The sequence below is a fragment of the Vipera ursinii genome (assembly GCF_947247035.1).
Source record: "Vipera ursinii genome assembly, chromosome: 4".
Lineage (NCBI taxonomy): Eukaryota > Metazoa > Chordata > Lepidosauria > Squamata > Viperidae > Vipera > Vipera ursinii.
Window position 1 is genome coordinate 68,515,743 of NC_139514.1, and position 22,612 is coordinate 68,538,354.

Genomic DNA, 22,612 nt, shown 5'->3' on the forward strand with positions numbered 1-22,612 from the left:
CGATATTTTTTTGCTTTAACTCGGCTACCGACCTTAGTTGCCAATCATTCCCTACCAATCTAAGTAGTTGCTTATAAGAAATCATCTCCAAATTCACAACCATAGATATCCCCTCTATTGCATGTCCAGGAATCCCCCATATTGGTATTTTATAATTCAACTTATAATAATACTTTCTCCAAACACGCAATAAAGCACTTCTTAAAATATGAGATGTAAAAGCCTTATCAACTTTTTTATCATAAATCACATATGCAGGCCACCCATATAAGAAATCCCATCCCTCAAGATAAAGTATACTTTTATTGGTCAAATTAAGCCAATCACTAACCAATGTTAAAACCACTGCATCATAATATAATTTCAAATTAGGTACCTTAAGTCCTCTTTCCCGAGCGTCTTGTAAAATCTTAAGTTTAACTCTCGGTTTTTTCCCTGCCCAAATAAATTTGTTAATACCCTTCTGCCATTCATCCAAATTAGCACCTTTTTTCAAAATAGGTATCATTTGAAACAAAAAGAGAAACTTTGCTAAAACATTCATTTTGACAGCTGCAATTTTTCCCAACAAGGATAATTGAATTTTTTCCAATTATTTAAATTCTTTTGGACTTTTATCCATAACATCTCATAATTATTCTTATATAATTTCACATTAGAAGCTGTAATATATACCCCCAAATATTTAACCTTTTTCACAATTTCATAACCTGTCAGTTTTACTAACATATTCTTTTCATATATTGTCATATTTTTAGATAATATTTTAGTCTTATTATTATTTACCTTAAAACCCGAAACTTTGCCATATTGTATTATGATTTCCATCAAATCTATAACCGATTGAATCGGTTGAGATAATGTAACAACCAAGTAATCCGCAAATGCCCTTAACCTATAATCATTCTGCTTTATTTTTATTCCCTTTATTTTAGTTGATTCCCGAATTTTAATCAATAAGATCTCCAATGTTAAAATAAACAATAATGGTGACAGGGGGCACCCCTGTCTTGTACCTTGAAGGGTTTGAATACTTATGCAAATGTGATATTTCAGCTTTTTCTTTTTAATAAATTTACAGACATTTCTAAAATTCTGTTTTCACTTTGTTATTATGAGATACTAAGTGTAGATTAATGAGAAAAAATGAATTTCAACAACTGTAGAATCAGACTGCAGCATAACAAAATTGACAAAAGTGAAAGGGGTCTGAATACTTTCTGAGTGCGCTGTATATATTATTCTCTAACCCATTGACATCATGGCCAAGCTCCCAAGGGCTTTCAAACATGAAACCACTGCTGATTTTCTACCTATACATTCTTGCTTATTTGCTTATTTATTTATATGCTTTGTCCAGCTGCCCATCACAACAAGTGACTATGGGCAGGATATATGAAACATAAAAATAAATTAAAAACAATTAAAATAATATAAAATAAATAGAACTATTGCCATTGATACAGTGAAGAAATCGGACCTTTGATGCACTTAGGGCCTTAGTCCCGGGAACACAACCAAGTCTTCCTGGCCTTACAAAAGGCCAGCAGAATCAGGGTCATCCTGATCTCTGAAGGGAGGGCCAGGGCTATAGCAGAGAAGACACATCTTTTGATCCCTGCCAGCTGACATTCCTTGACTGACAGGACCCAGAGCACCTACTGAATTGGATGGGTAGAATATGTATGCATTTATGTACTCCAAACAGAACTAGCCACATGGTGGCCAGGAGACAGAACTTTCATTAATCTTAGTGTTTTCCTTTAAAAAGAAATCAGACTTATTTTTTGAAAAATGATTGAACATCTTTCCCTTTCTTTTCCATTTCTGTAATGTTTTCCTAAATGCTCTCTAGAATTTAGTTGGTTGTTTAGGAAGTGTTACAGAAGAAGCATAGACTGATTATAATTTTTATTGAAAAAAAAGAGTGCCCTGCACCCTGTACATTTTCAAAAACAAGCAAATTCCTTCCCTTAGTACCAGCACATATATGGGAATGTTTTTAAATTGCAAATCTAGACATATAACTGGCAGGGCAGATATCTACTCTCCAAACCTGGCCATGAAACAGACTTGCATCAACTTTCAAATCCTTAATGCACTGCATGTAATTAAAAAGAGACGGGAAAAGTGGGGGGGGGGAATCTGAATCCTCAGTTCAGTTCTGAATGAGCGTAACTCAAAATTCTAATCTTTTTTTTTAGCATGAAAAAGACAAGATATTCTCCAAATTTTATGAAGAAGCCTCAAGGAATGCTAGCATGTTCGATGTGAATCAGATTACTAATGAAACCATCAGGCTCCAGATTCGTTTGCTCCAGAATGGGCCAACAGATTCATTTACAAAAGACCAAGTATGTTACCAAATATCATAGACCACCTCTATGCTACATTCAACCCAGGTGTTATGTACCAAATGATTGCTGTTCTTCCTTCATTCCAGTAAGGCATACATATAGTAGTAGTAATAATATCATCAGCAGTATCACCCCAAATTAATCCATGCAGGATGAAGGCTTTTCTTGAAGGTTATGGACCCTATCACTCTACTAAGCTATAAATTATCTTCCCTTGGTGATTTTTGAATAAAGGTACTGTTTTATGCTACTTTCAAACAAAGCTTTTCCTCATTTAATTTACAGCTGGATACTGTTTTACGTAAAATGAGTACCATGTACAGCACTGGGACTGTGTGCAAGCAAGATGATCATTATAACTGTTTGCCCTTAGAACCAGGTAAGATCTATAAACAAGTATCTTGGGTCAGGTTATCTGAGGGACCGCCTGTTTCTGATTACATCAGCCTACCTCATCAGGTCTGGCAGAGAAAGCATGCTGGAGGTCCCATATACCAGGGGATTATATCTGGCATGTCCTAGGACACGGGTCGGCAACCCGCAGCTCCGGAGCTGCATGCGACTCTTTCAGCCGTCTCCTGCGGCTCCCAGTCACCCGGTGCGTGCGCACCTCTTCGAATGGGCAGTGGTGCGCACGTACCTCTCCAAACCTTTGGAGAGGTGCGCACGCACCTCCGCCCAGGCAGTGGCGCTGCTCGTTGGGAAAGCTGTTGCGGCCGGTTTGCACAGCTGCCACGTTCGTCCATGTTTGGCGAGCGCGGCAGGTCTCCCAACGAGTGGCAGCGGTTTGGAGAGTGCGCGCGCACCTCTCCAAACCGCCGCCGTCCCGTTCGGAGATCTGCCGTGCTCGTCAAACCTGAACGAACGCGGCAGGTCTCCAAACGGGACGGCGGCTGTTTGGAGAGGTGCGTGCACACTCTCCAAACTGCCGCCGTCCCGTTTGCACAGCTGCCGCGTTCGTCCATGTTTGACGAGTGTGGCAGGTCTCCGAACGGGACGGCGGCGGTTTGGAGAGGTGCGCGCGCACCTCTCCAAACCGCCACCATCCCGTTTGCACAGCTGCCGTGTTCGTCCATGTTTGACTAGTGCGGCAGGTCTCCAAATGGGACGGCGGTGGTTTGGAGAGGTGCGCACGCACCTCTCCAAACCGCCACCGTCCCGTTTGCACAGCTGCCACGTTCGTCCATGTTTTACGAGTGCGGCAGGTCTCCAAATGGGACGGCGGTGGTTTGGAGAGGTGTGCATGCACTCTCCAAACTGCTACCGTCCTCTTTGCACAGCTGCTGCGTTCGTTCGTGTTTCTTTCAAACGCAGAGGAATGCAGCAGCTCTGCAAATGGGGCGGCGGCGGTTTAGAGAGCTGCGCAGCTCCCCAAACCTCCGCCTCCACATTTGAAGAGCTGCTGCATTCATCAAACGCAGAGGTTTGGAGGTCCCGGGAGAGGGGGAGGGTGCTCGGGTGGCTCCGGCGGTGCCCGGGCTGAAGACACCGCCACAACCCAGTGCCCGTTGCCTGCGAGTCTGTCCAAGGCGTGGAGAGAGTTGGCAGAGGAGGTAAGAAGGGCTGCCGAAAACAGCAGAGTCTGTGTGTGCACCTGCCTTGCCTGACTCAACCATGCTCTCCACGGCACACTGCAGCTGATCTGAGGCATGGAGAGCACAGATGATGGGTGAATGCATAGCAGGCACACACAGACTGCTGTTTTCAGCCACCCTTCTTAATTCTGGCGGGCTGCTGCAGGGGCTTCTGCTCGCCTTCCTGCTATGCGCCCAGCTGTGCTCTCCATGCCTTGGATAAGCTGTAGTGTGCTGATTGCTCCAGTACCATCGCTCACTGCTCATGGCAAGACACCACGAGGCTAATGATGGATTGCGCTGGTGCTGCCATTTGCTGCAGGAGGCCGCAAAGCTCAGTGCACCAATCGTGCTGGTGCCACCACTAATGGCTGCAGGTCTTGAGGCTCATTCCACCGATCGCACCAATGCCATGAGGCTCATCATGCCAATTGTGGCGATTGTGCCAGTGCTGCCACTCATGGCTGCAGGCCTCGAGGCTCATTGCAATGATAGTGCTGCTACCGTTGCTTGTGGCAGGACACTTTGAGGTTCATTGTAGCAATTGCGCTGGTGCCTCCGCTCATGGGTGCAGGCCTCAAGGCTCATTACAACAATCATGCTGCCACTGCTGCTCATGGCAGGACACCACGAGGGTCATTGCAATGATCATGCCGATGCCACTGCTCATGGCTGCAGGCCTCAAGGCTCATTGCACCAATAACGCCACTGCCAATGCTCGCAGCAGGATGCTGTGAGGTTCATTGCAGTGATGCCATCACTTGCTGCAGGAGGCTTTGAGGCTCAGTGCACCATCAGCATGATGAGCCTTGCGGCCTCCTGCTGCAAGTGGTGGAACTGGTGCAATCAGCACAACAATCCTCACAGTATTATAGGTGAGCATGTAGCAGACACACACACAAGACTCTGCTATTTTCAGCTGCACTTCTGTGCCTGGCCAGCCATCTCGGATCAGCTGCAGTGTGCCATGAAGAGCATGGCGGATGCAGGGCAAGCATGAGGCAGCTATGCACATGGACTCCACTTTTTTAAAGTGCCATTTTAACAACCAGTTCTCCAAACTGAAGCTACATTGGGTGTAGGTTCTGCTGAACTGGCTGAATCCCACCATTGGCCTACTCTGCTGTGGTGTCTGCCATGTGGCATCTCCTCCTGGAAGTGAAATTAACGGCATATCTCTTAACATTCCAAAATGGGTTTGTTTGGGTATTTTTGTTTATTATAGCTCTGTTTCTTAATGGCACTATTGGCATTATGTTTCATGCTAAACTAGAAGAATTCAATTGCATTTTTCATATATATGCATATACATATATATGTATGTATAGTTTAATTAAGGAGTATATGTATATATGTATACATCTAGACTTACACATTACACATATTAATTCCTTAGATAAGCAATATTTTTCAAATTGTTGCAGAAAAAATAAGTAGTAAGCAGAACAAATTAAATGTAGAAATTTTAAGAGAAAACAGAAAAAGAAAGGAAATCTAAGAAGTCTTTTCCTCTAATTTATTTATTTGATCAGAACTCATGCATACAGTAAGAGATTATCAACTGTATCTTACATATTCAATTTTGGGTCAAATGCAGGGAAAGGAACTGTGCATTTCATCAATGATCTATCTAAACCAGCATTGCACATTTTACAAGCATGAAAACATCATTTGAGGCTTCGTTTTCTGAAGTATTTGTACAGTACAATTGAGATTCCATCTAATACTATATGCAAATCCCCATTTTAAATCACACTCTGGGTGATTGTTGGGAAGGCTGAAAAATGCTCATACTAGAATTAGAAAAAGAGGATGGGGTATGATTATAGGACTGTTGATAGGAAAATCAGGTCCAGTTCCAAGCTGGGAGAAAAAAATGGAGGCTTAGGAAAGGTTCTTGTTTATTGATGGGCAGAACCAACAATAGCATGAAGTTCTGGGACAGCTGACAAAATGGATTTGAGAGTAGGTGGGTTTTTATACATTCTTTGGGGTTTTGTGTTTGAGATATCTGTTCTGAAATGTACTTTGACCTGTGCTTGAGTGTACCATTTTGGTATTCAAATTATTGTTGCCTGACTCTCATTGTGGCTTGGAGGTCATATCCTGTCCATGGAGCTGGGTTGGGAATGTAGATTTTAGGAGTCTTTGTTTTTCTAATCCCATCAGCTCCAGCCTTCTGTGGGAACTGTGGCTGAAGGCGTTTTGCTTATAAATAGTGTGGCCCCAGTTTTTCTGACTGGATTATAAAATCTCCATTTCTAAGGATTGGTCTCCTCAGCTTTCTGCCTTTGTTAAGATTTTTTTTCTCCATTTCTCATTTGGGGGAAATATTCTATCCTGCCTCTTGTAATATTCCCTAAAATATTTCATTCTCTGGGGGAAGAGTGATGACTTTCTACAGGACAAAGAGGATCTAGTGCAAAGCCCTTCTTCTAAATCAGTGGCTCCAACCTGGTGACATGTAGCCAAACTGCCAGAGATCCTTGCTTTACAGTTGCTACTAGTAAATGTCAGATCTGTATGAAATAAGACAGCATCCATTTATAATATGCTGGTGAACAAATGTGCAGACCAAGCAAGTTTCAATGGGATCAGGTTAGGCTAATTATAGGTCTGTCCTTTCGGTTTTCAGGGCCAGGATCAGGTGTTAACACCAAAGTTTAGGAAGTAGGTAACTGGTAATTCTTGAGTTTCTAGCAATTGTGAGCAGCACTGCCCTAAGACTGACTAATTCCAATGGTTGTTTTTTTTGGGTGGGGTGGGGGCGCAGGGAACTGTACTGTATAAATTCAGGTTGTTGTTCCTGTACAGCTATCCAATATGGCTCATCATGAGATCTTGGGTGCATCTCAGGCTGGGATAGGAGTTCCCAAAATCTTAAGTGACTTCAATATCCATATCCCAGGGGAGAGTTTAGTGCAGCTTGTAAATTCATGACCATGAAGTAATTGCAGCCCTAAGATACATGGCTAAGCATACGCTGGATCTGGTCTTGACTTCAGAGCAGATGAGTTATGATATGGAAGTGACTAGTTTAGGGTTATCTGGACACTAATGGGGAAAAATAGGCAAAACACAGCATCTGGAGATAAGTTGGGTAAGTGTGTGTGTGTAAAATTGTCTGTATTAGTGATGACTTACATGTCAATTGAATAGAATCCACAGCAGGTGCAAGGTAAGATGATCTATAAAATGATCTGATATTCTTTTGAGCTTGCATAGACTAAGTTATATCAGGCACCTCCTTGGCCAATTCCTGACTATCTGATTCAGACCTCTCAGGCAGGCTTGTTAAGAATCCCTTCTCCATCCAAACATCATAAGAGTCAACATTTTTTGTGGTAGCCTGTTTTATGAAATATGTTAACCTGATGGGTCAAATGGCATCTTCCCTTCTTGTATTCAGAAAGATTGTGAAAACCTTCCCTTTTTAATGAGCTTTCAGTTCCAATGATTGACACACAGATGTGTCTCTATTTGTATACATCTATTTTGTATTTCTAACTTTTTTTGTATTATTTCTGGTTTGTTGTATGTCACTCCAAACCATAAGACTGGTGCTAGTAATGAGGAAACAATGGGAACTAACCTGATTTTATGGTGACAGGTTTGGATCACATAATGGAAAATAACTGGAATTACTCAGAGAGGTTGTGGGCCTGGGAAGGCTGGAGAGCTGATGTTGGCAAGAAGATGAGGCCTTTATACGAAAGTTATGTTGAACTGAAAAATAAATATGCAAGATTGAGGGGTAAGTTAAAGTATCAAAGATTACCATCATGAATATTTTTTCACCTTTTAAAGATGATATTTTTCAGACCTATATTAAATGTTTTTTCATGAGCATTTCTTTTTTAATATACATGGCTGCTTGGGCAAAATGCTGCTAAAGTGGAATATTATGAAACTTTCTTCCCCAAACCAGCACCCTCAATTTATTTTGCATCTCAACCCTCATCGTCCAGAGTCAATGTTATGGTGGAGCAGGATTCAGGAATATTAATTCAATGAAATAGAATAATTTCTGCACTAATAATTAACATAAGCATACCCAGTTTGCAAAAAAACAGTCATTGAATATCTTACAATCCACCTTATGATAATAATAGAGAAAGCGGGGAAAGGGATTTATTGTTTGCATTAATAATTCATAGCTAATTTTTATATCAGGCTTATAATTTAATAAAAATCTTTTAAAAAATTGAAAACTAGTGTGGAGTGCCCTAGAAGCAGGGAAACTCAGCTTCTAGCCTATAAAGCTATAGTTCACTGATTGACTTTATCCCAATTACACTCTGTCAGCCACTTCATAGAGCTATTTTTGAGGAAGAAAATAAAAGGAGAAAGCACTTTCTACACCACTAGAAAAGGAAGTATAAATTTAAATAAATAAAATGCTAAAGCAATGGGTGTCAATTAAGCAGATCAGAAAAAAGAGGAAAAACAGTAGAAAAATGAAGAAAAAGAATATATACATAAGGCTTTTCATGCATGTATATGTATATACAAATATATATAAAATAGTTTCAGTAAATGAATACCATATTTCATTATATTAGCTCATACATATTCTACATCTCTGGACAACCTGTTCATAAATTACAAGTAACATTAGATAGCAAATACAGAGTTAAAAAAATATGGTAAAAACATACATCTTCTTAATATTGAAGAACAGTTGTTCTCTTTCCTTTCAACAAGGTCATCGAGAATCCATTTCTGTTGTCCATTCATCAGTTCTATGTAATACCATTCAAAAATAATATGGAAATCCAGAAATATTAAATCTCAAAGTCCAATTAATATGTGTAAATATTACACATATATGTTAAGTTACATGAACCTGGCTGCAGTCATCTTGCTCGTTCTAGATTGCCACATGAATGGGAGGGGGTGTGGAGGATCTTTGCAAGTATAAACAATTCTCTGTCCTGTGGGAACCAATTAGTAGTGCTAGGGGGTTGGGCTGTGTGTTAGAGAGCCCGCCAAACTATTCTATTGGGGAACATAGCTGACTGCACAGCACTGGGGTGGGAACTTAACTTTGTAATAGTGTAACTCTTTGGATGGACTTTTAGACTTGATTTCACTTTTGACCGTGCCGATATTTTGTATCCAATAAACATGTTCTTTGAGGAAGCCTGTAGCCTCGAACTTCTGATTTATTTGGCTCTATCGATCAGAACCATGACATTAAACCAAATCCCCCAAAAACCTTTGTTTTCCTTGGGGTACTGAGGCTCAGCTACTTACCCACTGCCTTTGGGAGGACAGCAAAGATTCAGTGAAGATTTTGAGATGGAGAAGAAAGATGAATCCATCGCTTGGCTGTAGAGGTGCAGGTGGTTGCTCTGGCTACCAAAGAAGCGCTACTGGCAGGGTCACAGCCTAAGCCCCAGGTAATCCAATCTAGAAAGTTGGTGCCACAGGAGACTATGCTCCTGGCAGATTTTCACAGGCAGAGGCAGCTCCTCAGTGCAGAAGCACCCTAAGACTGCTGAAGAGGAGCTCGTACTGATTTTGTCCTTCATCTGCAGCACCTAAGAAGGGGTTGACTGGATAGAACGACTTTGCGGAGTAGAAGTACCTGACGGCAGTCCATAGGCCCTCAGTTCAACAGCTGAAGGAGAAATTTGACCAACTGGAAGTCAAAGAAGTGGCTCCTACCACACAGTGCATGCGTTCTATGGGGGGGGGAAGGCAAAACCTTACCTGTTTGATGGGGGGAAGGCAAAACCTTACCTGTCGCTTCCCCCCCTCTTGCTCAAGCCTCAGTCCTGCTGCTGAAGCTCACGCTGCATCTCCTACTCCCCAGTTGGCAGAGATGTCACGCCCTGGGTCCCAACCAAGCCCACAGTGGCAGCATTGGCCCACATGTTCAGGGGTCCAGCAGAGAGGATTCTGGACAGTGGTATGGCCACAGCTCTGGGATCGACAAGCTGCCCAGCAACCAGTATACTTGGCCCCACAGCCTATGGAGCCACCTCCTATCAAGCTCGCATTCAATGGGGATCTCGAGAAGCTATCTTTCTTCTTGAATCAAGTGTGGGCCCACTTCGACTGATATGCTTATGTGTACCTCAATGATGCCATGATGGTGAATGCAGTAGAGGCCATCTTAGAGGGAGAAGTAGCTGAATGGGTGACCAACCTTTATGACGAGGGGGCCCCTGAATTGCTGGATGCGAACTTATTCATGGAGCAATTGGGAGCACGATTTGAAGATGAATCCCTAGCCCTGCAGGGAGAAAAAGAGATCCACCGTTTGAAGCAGAAGGGCCATCTGGGAAAATAATATATTTGGGAGTTCTGGAGGGTTGTTGGTCAGTTAGGACAGAGTGATCGTTGATTGACTACTTCAAGGAATGGCTGTACCATGACCTACTCCAAGCGTGCATCTACTGAGGAATTCCAAAGCAACTACAATATTGGTACAATATGGCAGTGACCTTAGACATCGAGTTAGATTGACCAAAGAAGCCAGCTGCTGCTAAACCAAAGCTGAAGAGAGGTCTGGTAAAGCACCTATTTGGTCAATGTCCCCAGACTACCTTGGCAGCCAGCACTTCCTAAGCACCCGCTGGGGTTCCCATCAAGTGTTTCAAATGTGGACAGCAAGGTCACTGCGCTGCCAAGTGCCTGGCTCCTGCTCCCCAAGTTAAGCGTGCACCTACTTCAACCACTAAGCCCAGGAAAACCCCATGGGCAGGATGAAAGAAGTCAAATTGGGCTCATCAGGAACAGACTGTCCAGATCTCCTCTCCTTCCCAGGCAGAAGCAACAGCTCTGCCTGAACACCTGCCAATGCCAGCACCTTACGACAGTGATGAGGAAGGCAAAGATGATCCAATTGTAAGTCGAGCCATCACACCCTTCGCTACTCCCGTGAAGATTATAGTGCCAAAAACAGGGTCCCAAGCAGACTTCAATATTCTAATACAGGGGTCCCCAACCTTTTGGGCACCAGGGACTGGTTCCGTAAAGTGAGGTTTTTCCATGGACCGGAGGTGAGTATTTTTGTGTGCTGCCTGCATCCCGTGGATGGGGCTTTGCTTGTTTGTGTGGACCGGTTGCTGGCATGCAGTTGGAGGTTGGGGACCCCTGTTCTAATAGATTCAGGTTTCACCAGGTGCATAATCAACCTCCCCACAGTACTTAAGCTGGGGATTTGCTCCAAACTGTTGCCCCTAGGCATGAAATTTGAACAGACAGTTGGGTCTCTTATTGCAGGTTCCCCTGCAACACACTTGACAGAGCCAGTACACTTAGAAATGGGACAGCACTGGGAAATCATCCATTTTGTGGTGATCCCAAAAATGACAGAGATAGTGATTTTAGCCTTGGTTGGCTAGATAAGTGGCATCCCACCATTTGGTGGGAGAACAATGTGAAAACTTTGAGGATAGTGATGGGACCCCTTCCACTTACTGAGACCAGTGAGATAAAGGGAACTGCTGCAGTTGGGACCCAGGGGGAACCTCTCGAGATGTTAAAAGCTGCCATATCATGATTTGGCAGGAGCCTTTAGTGAAAAAGAATGTGACACGCTTCCACCTCACTGAGCCACCGAATGTGCATTTGCGATCTTACCAGATGCCAAACGCCCAAAGCCCAAAATGTACTCTATGACATCCAGGGAGATGAATGAACTGAGATAATACATTGACAGGAACCTGGCCAGAGGGTTTATCCATCCCACTAAGTTGCGCGTGGCCACCCCAGTGTTATTCAGAGAAAAGAAAGATGGGTCTTTGAGATTGTGCATGGACATTAAAGGGTTAAATGCTGTCAGTGCAGAAAACATGTACCCCCTTCCTCTGATGAAAGACATGCTAGCCCACCTAGCTAAAGGAAAGACCTTCATGAAACTAGAAAAGAGAAAAGTTTTGGTTTACCTTGATGATATCCTCATCTACACTGGGACCATGGATGAGCACATTAAGTTAGTTCATGAAGTGCTCAAAAAACTGCAACATGCTAAACTCTATGCTAAGCTTTCTAAATGTGAATTCCATCAGACGTGATTCGATACCAAATCTCTAGTGAGGGGGTGGAAATGGACCCTGTCAAAGTCAGGGCAGTGCTAGAATGGCAGCCTCTATGGACCCATAAGCAGCTTCAAAATTTTGGGGGGGTTAGCAAACTTTTACAGGCAGTTCATCACCTACTTCATGAAAATAGCTATGCCAATTACTGAGCTACTGAAAACTGGAAAAGGGGGGGAGGAAGCCATGACCTTGCCCACCTTTACAATGGACCATGGAAAGCCAGGCGGCATTTGAGCAATTAAAAAGACTATTTGCCACAGAACCAATTCTAAAACACCCTGATCCTGAGGAACAATTCATCTTCCAAGCTGATGCAAGTGATGTCACAGTGGACGCTCTCCTCCTACAAAGAAACAATAGGGGGGACCTACAACCTTGTGCCTATACTTCAAGAAAGCTCACAGACATGAAAAGGAGGTGGGCTGTTTGGGAGAAGGAGGCTTTTGCGGTAAGATAAGCATTACTAACTTGGTGCCATTTCCTGGAGGGGAGCAAGATGTCTTTCGAAGTATGGACTGATCATAAGAACTTAGAGGCACTAAACACCCCTCAAAAGTTACCCCTAACCAAGTTCTGTGGGCACAATATTTCAATCATTTTAATTTTACTCTAAAATACCTCCCTGGTGGGGAAAAAAACTTTCTGCCAGATGCCTTATCTAGAATACACCAATATTAGAGTCGCCGGGAGGAAGTTAATTCCATCATTTCTCTACCACAGTCAACCTCTCAGGTAACCACAAGAGGTCAAACACAGAGGAAATCCGATAAGTCTGATAGTAATTTAAAGCAGAAGCTCAAGGAGGAACTAAAAACAGACCCCTGGTTCAGGGACAATAGATCATTATTAGCCTATCAAGATGGGCTAGCCTGGAAGGGAGCTAAGCTGTACCTTCCAATTTCCCTCAGAATTCAAGCCTTTCAACGTAGTCACGATGCCAAGCAAGCTGATCATTTTCGTTTTCTAAAAACTTTGCATTTGGTGCGGCAGCAGTTTTGGTGGCCAGGAATAAAAAAAGACATTGAAAGTTAAAAGTAAAAAGCTGTGCTACCTATGCAGCCATGAAAAAATGTCCTCGTAAACCTCCTGGTCCGTTGCAGTAAGCAGATCCTTCCCAACCCTGGAAGGAGATAGCCAGGAATTTTATTGTGGAATTGCCTGAGAGCAGGGGAAACACAGTAATCTGAACTGTCATTGATCTTTTTTCAAAGCAAGCCCATTTCATTGCTTGTTCATGGCTTAGGTCTGCCCCAAAACTAGCCAGGCTATTTTTGAAGCACATCTATTGACTCCACGGAGCCCCGAAAAGAATTATATCGGACAGGGAGGTTCAATTTACCACAAAATTCCAGAGAGAATTTGAAAAACTAATTGGGTCTACCCAGGGACTTTCATCTACTTTTCATCCAAGTATGAATGGACTGGCAAAATGTATGAATGCAATGATACAACAATACCTCAACAGACTAACTGGACGGACCTCCTACCTTTCGCCAAAGTGGCATACAACATACAGTACACAGTAGCACTGGATTTACTCCATTTAAAATAGCTTGTCAGAACCCTCAATTATTAATCATACATATCCTCTGGGTTTAGGTTATTTGGATTCTGCCATTCTCCTATGTGGGGAGTCAAGGGGCTTGTAGTGCACATCTATTTGCCTTGATGTATTCTCTATGAGGTGTGAATGGGATGCCTCAGGGCCATCTGCCTTATCTCAGCAGGGAGGGAGGAACCGGAGAAGACTTAACAACTTTGAGAGAGGTGCCTTATCAGGTTGTTTCCCACAGCCCGATGTCACCTGTGGATTAGCCTGTTTGAATTGACTGGATGGACTGTTGGAGTGAGATTATTACTTCGCGGGTTTAACCTATTGATTTGGGTAAGAAGCCCTCAGATCCTGCCTAGCTTTCCTGCTTTCTGTACCTGCCAATAAAAGTTCCTTTTGAAATGATGCCAGTTTCAAGAGTTCTGCTTTCATGGTAGAGAAAGAGAGGCAGGTCCTTACATTAGGCAGGATCAGCAACCCGGAGGACTATTCCTACTGTGGGGACCATACAAAATAATGTCTAACCATGGAGGTGAGAAGAGAGAAAGAAAGCACTTGGAGAGGGGCCTCCTGAAGTCTTGCCCAAGCAGCAGCAGCTCAGACTCCACCAGCTCATCTGATAAGGTGGACACTTGTGAGAAACCAAGATGGTCGATCTGAGTGGGGAAGAAGGACAACTAGGACACGAAAGCCAGAAAAGTGACCCTCAAGCATGGGAGTCACCAACCTGCTTGGAAGTGTGAGATGGAGAGATCACTCAATGTCAGCAAAGAGGAGGGTGAGGGTGAGAAGTAGTCCTCAATGGTACTACATCAACATGGAAAGAAGTAAGCAGTGGGGTACCACAAGGCTCCATCTTAGGCCCAGTACATTTTAATATCTTCATAAATGACTTAGATGAGGGAATAGAAGGGAAACTCATCAAATTTGCAGATGACCCTAAACTGGCAGGAATAGCCAACACCTCAGAAGATAAGCTCAGGATCCAAAAAGATCTTGACAAACCTGAACAATGGGCCTATTGAACAAAATGAATTTTGAGAGGGACCTTGGAGTCCTAGTGGACAATCATTTGGCTATGAGCCAGCAATGTGCAGCAGCAGCCAAAAAAGCTAATACAATCCTGGGTTGTATAAACAGAGGCATAGAATCAAGATTATGCAAAGTATTAGTACCCCTTTATAAAACTCTAGTAAGACCATACCTGGAATACTGCAACCAATTTTGGTCACCGTACTATGAAAAAGATGTTGAGACTTTGGAAAAAGTTCAGAGAAGAGCAACTAAAATGATCAATGGACTGGAGACTAAAGCATATGAAGAATCACTGCAGGACTTGGGCTTGGTTAGTCTAAAGAAAAGAAGAAAAGGGGTGACATGATAGCAGTATTCCAGTATTTGAGGGACTGCCATAAAGAAGAGAGGGTTAATCATTCTCCAAAGCACCAGAGGGCAGGACAAGAAACAATAGTTGGAAACTGACCAAAGAGAAAAACAACCTGGACAGTGAAGACAATTAACCAGTGGAACAGCTTGCCTTCAGAAATCATGGGCGCTCCATCACTGGACGTTTTTAAGAAGAGACTGGATAGCCACTTGACTGAAATGGTATAGGTTCTCCTGCTTGATCAGGGGGCTGGACTTGAAGACCTCCAAGGTCTCTTCCAGCTTCTATTCTATTCTATTCTATTCTATTCTATTCTATTCTATTCTATTCTATTCTATTCTATTCTATTCATTATCTTTCAGAACTATGACTATATATGTGTGAAGTTACATGCAAGTACATAAAGAATACAGTTTTACACATTTCAGTATTCTGACAAATTCATAGTCTGCCATTGAGTTTTCTGAAACTGTCTCTAGAAGTCCAAAGGATTCAAAATATTCCCTTTCTGAGGTTGATAAAGAAGATGGAAATTTTTCCTTGTTTTTGTAGCTTGTTGAATTTGTACATGGTAAAATACTTCTAAGATAATCCACCATTACTCTTTAATTCTTCACAGATGTATAACATTAAGTATGAATTATTAGTAGCAACAAAGCTTCATTCTCTGTATTTGTTCCCCCTGCCCATAATATTAAAAAATGAAATGGTAAAATCACTATTCAATCTGCCCAACCTGGGATGCAGTTGTGTGGATTTAAACTCCTAGAATTGTCAGCATTGGACATATTAGCTGGAGAATTTTAAGGATGTCTTGACGGGGTCCATATTGAAGTAGATTATTCTTTATGACATCAGTCTTCCCCTTTCAGATGTGTTGGACTAGAAGTTCTACAAAAGCCCGTTACCATTATTCATCAGAGGATTTTAGCATGGCTAATGTTAATTTGAAACTGCATTGTTCTAGAATCTGTGAGATGTACTTTAATGTCATGATGAGTGACACACATTTGTTTTTCAGGCTATGCTGACTATGGAGATTATTGGAGAGCAAATTATGAAGTAGACCAACCACGGGAGTATCAATATCAACGTGCAAAGCTTATCACTGATGTGGAAAACACATTTAACCAAGTAAGATTTGACTTCAAATGTTTTGCTTTACTGTACTGAGGCAAAACTATTTTTATGGCAATACACAAAACTGCTCATATGGGTGTGGTAGTTGATGAATAAATAAATAATTGATAAATAAATTCACCAGTCCTTGAGCTTGGAAAATAGCCTACCAGCATAAAATTTGCTGTGATTGTCACAATGGTAACAATTGGCTATTGGTGCAGTCCTTATTTAAAACGTCCATAATACATTAAGAGCATAGATTGTAGATTTCCCAGCTTTTGTTTGAATCACTTTACATAACATCTTACCAGCCAGCAACAGAACATCTACCGTGTTTCTGCGAAAGTAAAGCCTATCCTGAAAATAAGCCCTAGCTTGATTTTTGGGGGTCAGCCTAATATAAACCCTACCCCCAAAATAAGTCCTAGTTTTGGGGTGAGGCACACACCTAAAAATCATGCTAGGGTGGGAGTGGGAGGGTGGAGCTGCCCCACATGCCCCACACCCACTTACCTTGCAGCCAGGCCTTGCTGGCCCACTTCTTCTGCCTCATCTTCTGCAGACAGGCCTGCATTTCTCAGTCATGGGCCTTTCCAGAAGACCATTGCAGCTGAGAACTGAGCTATGGATTGAATCCATAGCTCAGTTCTGCAAGACCTCATCATGCTGAGAACTGAGCTATGAACTGACTGACTATAAAATGCAGGCCAGAATGCAGCTGCAGAATGAAGCTCCTCCTTCAGCCACAGAAGAAGTGGACTGGCTTGGTGGGGATGTCAGTGCCAGAGGTGAGTATAAGAGACATTCCCCCCAAAATAAGACCTGGTGCCTCTTTTGGAGGCAAAAAAAGACCTTGTCTTATTTTCATGGAAACACAGTACTTATCACTTTCTTTAGCATGGGCTGAGATACGAAAATGAGGCAACCTGACAGATGCAGACTATTCTGAAATGACATTTTAACATTGGTGTCACCCATTGGGAAAAAAATCCATTATCACTATCTTTGTAATTGTAGATATACCAGAGGTTTTTTTTTACAGTACATATTTCCCATGGCTTTATTAACAGTATAGTATAATAGAGCTTGTAACTGATAATACCAGTAGGAATACTAGCATAATTTAGTTCAAAGAGGGACAGGTTCGTGTACTGAAAGATTGTGAACCAGTCACCATATTTCCCAACAAGAAACTTCTTTATTTGTTCAGGAGCAAAATATTCTTTTCAAGATTATCAGAATGGAAGAATTAATTAAAAAAAATCATGGTTTTCCCTTAATTAAATGACTTTTCTTTTTTTCTTTTCCAGATAAAGCCTTTGTATAAGCATCTACATGCTTATGTACGGCGCCATCTGTACAAACGCTATGGGCCAGAGCTCATTAATCCCAAAGGAGCTATTCCTGCTCATTTACTTGGTATGAAAATACCACTTTAATAGCTACATTTGTTGAATGGACCAAGACACTTTATATACAAGTAGTCCTCAACTTACAATGACAATTGAGCCCAAAATTTCAGTTGCTAAGTTGTTAAGTGAGCTTTGCCCCACTTTACAACCTTTCTTGCAACAGTTGTCAATTGAATTATTGCAAATGTTAAGTTAGGAACACACTTGTTAAGTGAATCTGTCTTTCTCATTGACTTCACTTGTGCAAAGGTCACAAAAGATAATCACATGATCCCAGGACACTGCAAGTGTCATAAATATGAATCAGTTGCCAAGCATATGAATTTTAATCACATGACCACAGGGATGCTGCAGTGGTCATAAGTATGAAAAATGGTCATGAATCAATTTTTACTGCTGTTGCAATGATCACTAAGCAAATGATGTAAGTTGAGGACTACCTGTACTTTTCAGTTTTAGGAAGACAGTATAACCATATGATGGCATATTCCTAGCCAGAGGTTTCCTGGTGGTTGGTTTTATTTAAAATGTTTTGTTTTGTTTAGCTTAGTTCCTTAACTAGTGTACATCTTCAGCTTTTGGTCTACTTGCTTGATGTTCCTGATCATCAAACCAAATGTTAATAAATGCCATAAAGAGTTCTTCTCTTAAATGAGGATCTGATCCAGATTAGTATTTTAGTATTAGGAATAGAAAGGCTTTAGCTCTTTAATCCTGATCTGCATTGTCTACAATTTGTTTTAGTGTGAAAATACAGTACAGTAAAAGAATCTGCATTTGGTTCATTAAAGTAACAAAATCTAGCATGTTTTGCTTTCAGAAACTGCTGCATTTTGCTTTTATATGTAATTCTATTTTTTTTCTGTTAAAGGTGACATGTGGGGTAGATTTTGGACAAATTTATATCCTTTAATGGTGCCCTATCCAAATAAACCAAGCATTGAAGTGTCTTCTGCTATGGAGGAGAAGGTAAAGCACACAAATATAGGCAGTTGACTAAATGAGCAATAACCCTTTTGGTATAATTTGCACACATTATTTTATACCAAGTTTCTTAACCCTGTCCTCTCCAAACTGTTTAATTAATTACTTTTAAGATAACAGTATCAGCAGGCTTGGAGGATTTAAAGATTTATTTGAGAGTAGTAGACCTTTACATGGTGAGAACTGGTAGAATAAGATATTTTTGAGGGCCTCTGAATCTGTTTCCTTATATTTTGGTTTCTTTATGCTCTGCAATCATGGGCTTACCACTTTGACTGATTTCTAGAAAAGACATGGATTTCCCAAATAAGTATCAGTATTTCCAGATTGCTATTTTTTTATTTATTTAATTGAATAACCCTTCCCTGTCATTTTCTGGGAGGGAAAAAGGGAAATTGTTGGACTTTGTTCTATCTTTTTTTTTAATTGAAAAGTTTTAAAATACATTTTATCTTTGACAATCCCCCCTCCCCCCCTCCCAATCCCTCCCTTCCCCTCCCCCCCTTCACCCCTCCCCCCCCCCGACTTCCCAGAGCTAAGTACAGGGTATAAAAACAAATAACAATCATAAACATCCATATGCTACCAACAATAAATTCTTAGATCTATCACTCTCTAGCTCATATAAAATAACTACAAACAATACTAATATTACATATAAAGAAAAAAAATAAAGAAATAGAAAGGAAGACTTATTCAAATGCTACATGAAACTTTTTAGTCCCATATTTGTTCTGGATATATTCAATCCATTTTCTCCACTCCATAATATAACGTTCTTGCGAATGATCTTTCAAATAAGCCGAGATCTTTGCCATCTCTGCCAGGTCAGAAACCTTTAAAGTCCATTCTTCTATAGTCGGCAATTCCTCCTTCTTCCAATATTGACCTATTAAAAGTCTTGCTGCCGTATTTAAATTCAACATCAACTTAGTGTCCACAACTGTAGCATCTGTAATTATACCCAACAAAAAGAGTTGTGGACAAAACTTTATCCTTTGCTTGAAAATCTTCTGCATATTCCACCAAATTTTTATCCAAAAAGCCTTGACCTTTTTACAAGTCCACCATATGTGAAAATATGTTGCATCTTCGCCACCACACTTCCAGCATTTTGGCTGATAATTCGGATACATACTTGCAAGCTTTTTAGGATCTAAATGCCATCTATAAAACATTTTATAAAAGTTCTCTCTTAAGTTTTGAGCTTGTGTAAATTTTACGTTCCTCACCCAGATCTTTTCCCACGTGTCCATTGTAATAACTTCTTGGATGTTCTGGGCCCATTTTATCATACAATCTTTAACAAGTTCTGTTTCTGAGTCAATTTCTATCAATGCAAGATATATCTGTTTGATATGTGCTGGACCCTGATTTCTAATTTGCTTTATCAAATTTTCATCAGTCATTGCAAAACCAGTTTTCTGATCTTCTTTCCACCTGGCCCGTAACTGAGTATATTGAAACCAAGTTTGAACAATCTTCTCATCTTGCAAGAGGTTATACGGCTTCAAACACCAGACATTTCTTTCCAAACTTAAAATCTCCTTATACGTAGTCACATCATGTTTGAAACCAACATTTATGTTTTCTATTGCGTGTTTTGGAATTGCCCACAATGGCATCTTACAGTCTAACTTATGTCTATACTTCTTCCAAACTCTCAACAATGCCTGTCTTAAAATATGCACTTTAAACACATTGTCTATCTTCTTATTATACAACAAATATGCATGCCAGCCAAATAACAAGTCGTGGCCCTCAAGATTTAATAATCTCTCTTGTGTCAAATTAATCCAATCACTTATCCCTGCTAACGCAGCAGCTTCATAATATAATTTAAGATTGGGCATTTTGAGACCACCTCTTTCACGAGTATCCTGCATAATCTTAAGTTTAACTCGTGGCCTTTTCCCTGCCCAAACAAATTTATTGATACCCCGTTGCCATTCTTCCAAGTTAGAATCTTTCTTAAGAACCGGTATCATTTGAAATAAGAATAAAAATTTAGGCAGGACATTCATTTTCACTGCTGCGATTCTTCCCAACAAAGACAATTGCAATTTTTCCCAACTCTCCATTTCTTTTTGAATTTTTCCCCATAATTTTTCATAGTTATTTTTATATAACTTTGTATTAGAGGGTGACAGAAACACCCCCAAATATTTGACCCTTTTAGCAATCTCAAATCCAGTTAATCCTTCTAAAAGAGCCTTTTGCGATACTGTCATATTTTTGGCCAGAATTTTAGTTTTTTGTGCATTAACTTTAAATCCAGAAACCTTCCCATATTCCATTATTATCTCCATCAGGTCCACAACAGAGTTCTCCGGCTGGGTCACCGTAACAACCAGATCATCTGCGAACGCTCTCAATCTATAATCCTGATCTCTAATTTGTATACCCTTAATTCTTTCCGAGTTCCGTATTTTTACCAGTAATATCTCCAATGTTAACACAAATAACAAAGGCGATAACGGACACCCTTGCCTTGTGCCCTTCTCAATATTACATGCTTCTGTCAAACTATTGTTAACTATTATTCGGGCAGTTTGTTTTTGATATAACGCCCTAATTGGTTGCAAAAATTTATCCCCAAAATTCATTTTATCTAAAACTTTCATCAAAAATTGCCAGTTCAATTGATCAAAGGCTTTTTCAGCATCTAAAAAAATTAGCGCCGCAGGGATTTGGTTGTTCCTTTCCAAAAACTCTAACACATCAACTATATGCCTCACATTATTTTTCATTTGCCTACCACTAATAAACACAGTTTGATCCCCATGAATCACCTGTTGCAGAACCCTCATCAATCTATTAGCCAACACCTTAGCAAATATCTTGTAATCTGTATTTAAAAGTGATATCGGTCTATAGTTTTTTACTTGAGTAGCATCTTGATCTTCCTTCGGAATCAAAGAGATAAAAGCAGTTCTCCAAGATGGAGGCACCTTTCCCCCTCTCTGAATTGTCTGGAACAGTTCCTTTAACGGTTTTATCAACTCTAATTGTAAATTTTTGTAGTAAGCCGCAGTCAAACCATCCGTACCTGGCGCTTTATCCACCTTCAATTCCTTAATTGCTATAAGAATTTCTTCTTCTGTTATCAATTGATTAATCTCCTCTTTTTGTGCATGCGTAAGAACCGGGATGCTAGCATTCTCCAAATATACATCAATGTCTTTTTCATTAATCTTCTCTTTAGCATATAATTTAGAATAAAAATCCACAAAGGCTTCCTTAATAAGATCCTGTTGAAACACAACCTTTCCCTTATGTTCAATTTTATCTATATTAGAAGCCCTTTGCTTTTTCCTTAGTCTGTAAGCTAGCCATCTACCTGGCTTATTAGCATTGCAAAAAGTATTATGCCTGGCAAACCGCAAATTGGTTGCCACTTGATCAGCCATCAATTTATCAAATTGTCCTCTTAATAGCTTAATAACCTCCTTAGTCTTCACATCCAATGGATTCAAAATTAAGGCCTTTTCTTTTTCCCTAATTTCATTCTCCAATTCTTTCCTTCTGGCTTCCAAAGTACGTCTGCATTTATTATTTATATATATCAACACTCCTCTCATGTAGGCCTTTCTAGCATCCCAAACCATATCCATAGAGGTATCCTTGTTCATATTAATTTCAAAAAAATCCTTCATCTGCTGTTTACATTCTTCCACATTTCTCTGATTTCTAAACAAATTCTCATTTACACGCCACGAGCGCCTATCCTTATTGTCCTTATTGATCTCTAACCAAACTGGACTATGGTCAGAAATAGTTCTTGCACAGATCTTTACCTTCTTAATCCTAGGAAAAAAATCATTAGTCAACAAAATAAAATCAATCCTGGAAAAAGTTTGATGTCTGTCAGAAAAAAAAGTATAATCCTTTTCATGTAGGTATATGTCACGCCAGATATCTCGCAGTTCCAAATCGTCCTTCATTTCAAAAAAAGATTTAGGCAATCTGGCATGACTCGGAACACGCTTAAAAGAGCCAGCCTTATCCATCTGTACGTCCAAAACATCATTCCAGTCTCCCATAAAAATAAACGATTTGTAATCCAATTGAGTAAGCTTTGTATGAAGTAGACTAAAAAAGTCAGCTTGTTGTTGATTAGGAGCATACAGTCCAACTAGAAGCGTTTTTTTACCTTCTAACAGCAAATCTATC

At 40.7% G+C, this 22,612-nt stretch overlaps 1 protein-coding gene across 1 annotated transcript in view; it reads left to right on the forward strand.

Annotated features, from left to right (window-relative positions):
* Window positions 1-22,612, forward strand: part of ACE2 (angiotensin converting enzyme 2) — a gene marked incomplete at both ends in the record, with an annotated part of 46,074 nt that overhangs the window by 4,921 nt on the left and 18,541 nt on the right. Inside the window, 6 exons of the mRNA XM_083361286.1 lie at window positions 2,205-2,354; window positions 2,643-2,736; window positions 7,542-7,685; window positions 15,943-16,055; window positions 17,354-17,462; window positions 18,327-18,424. Of these exons, the coding sequence (XP_083217412.1) occupies window positions 2,205-2,354; window positions 2,643-2,736; window positions 7,542-7,685; window positions 15,943-16,055; window positions 17,354-17,462; window positions 18,327-18,424 (708 nt within the window). The remainder of the gene's footprint in view (window positions 1-2,204; window positions 2,355-2,642; window positions 2,737-7,541; window positions 7,686-15,942; window positions 16,056-17,353; window positions 17,463-18,326; window positions 18,425-22,612) is intronic.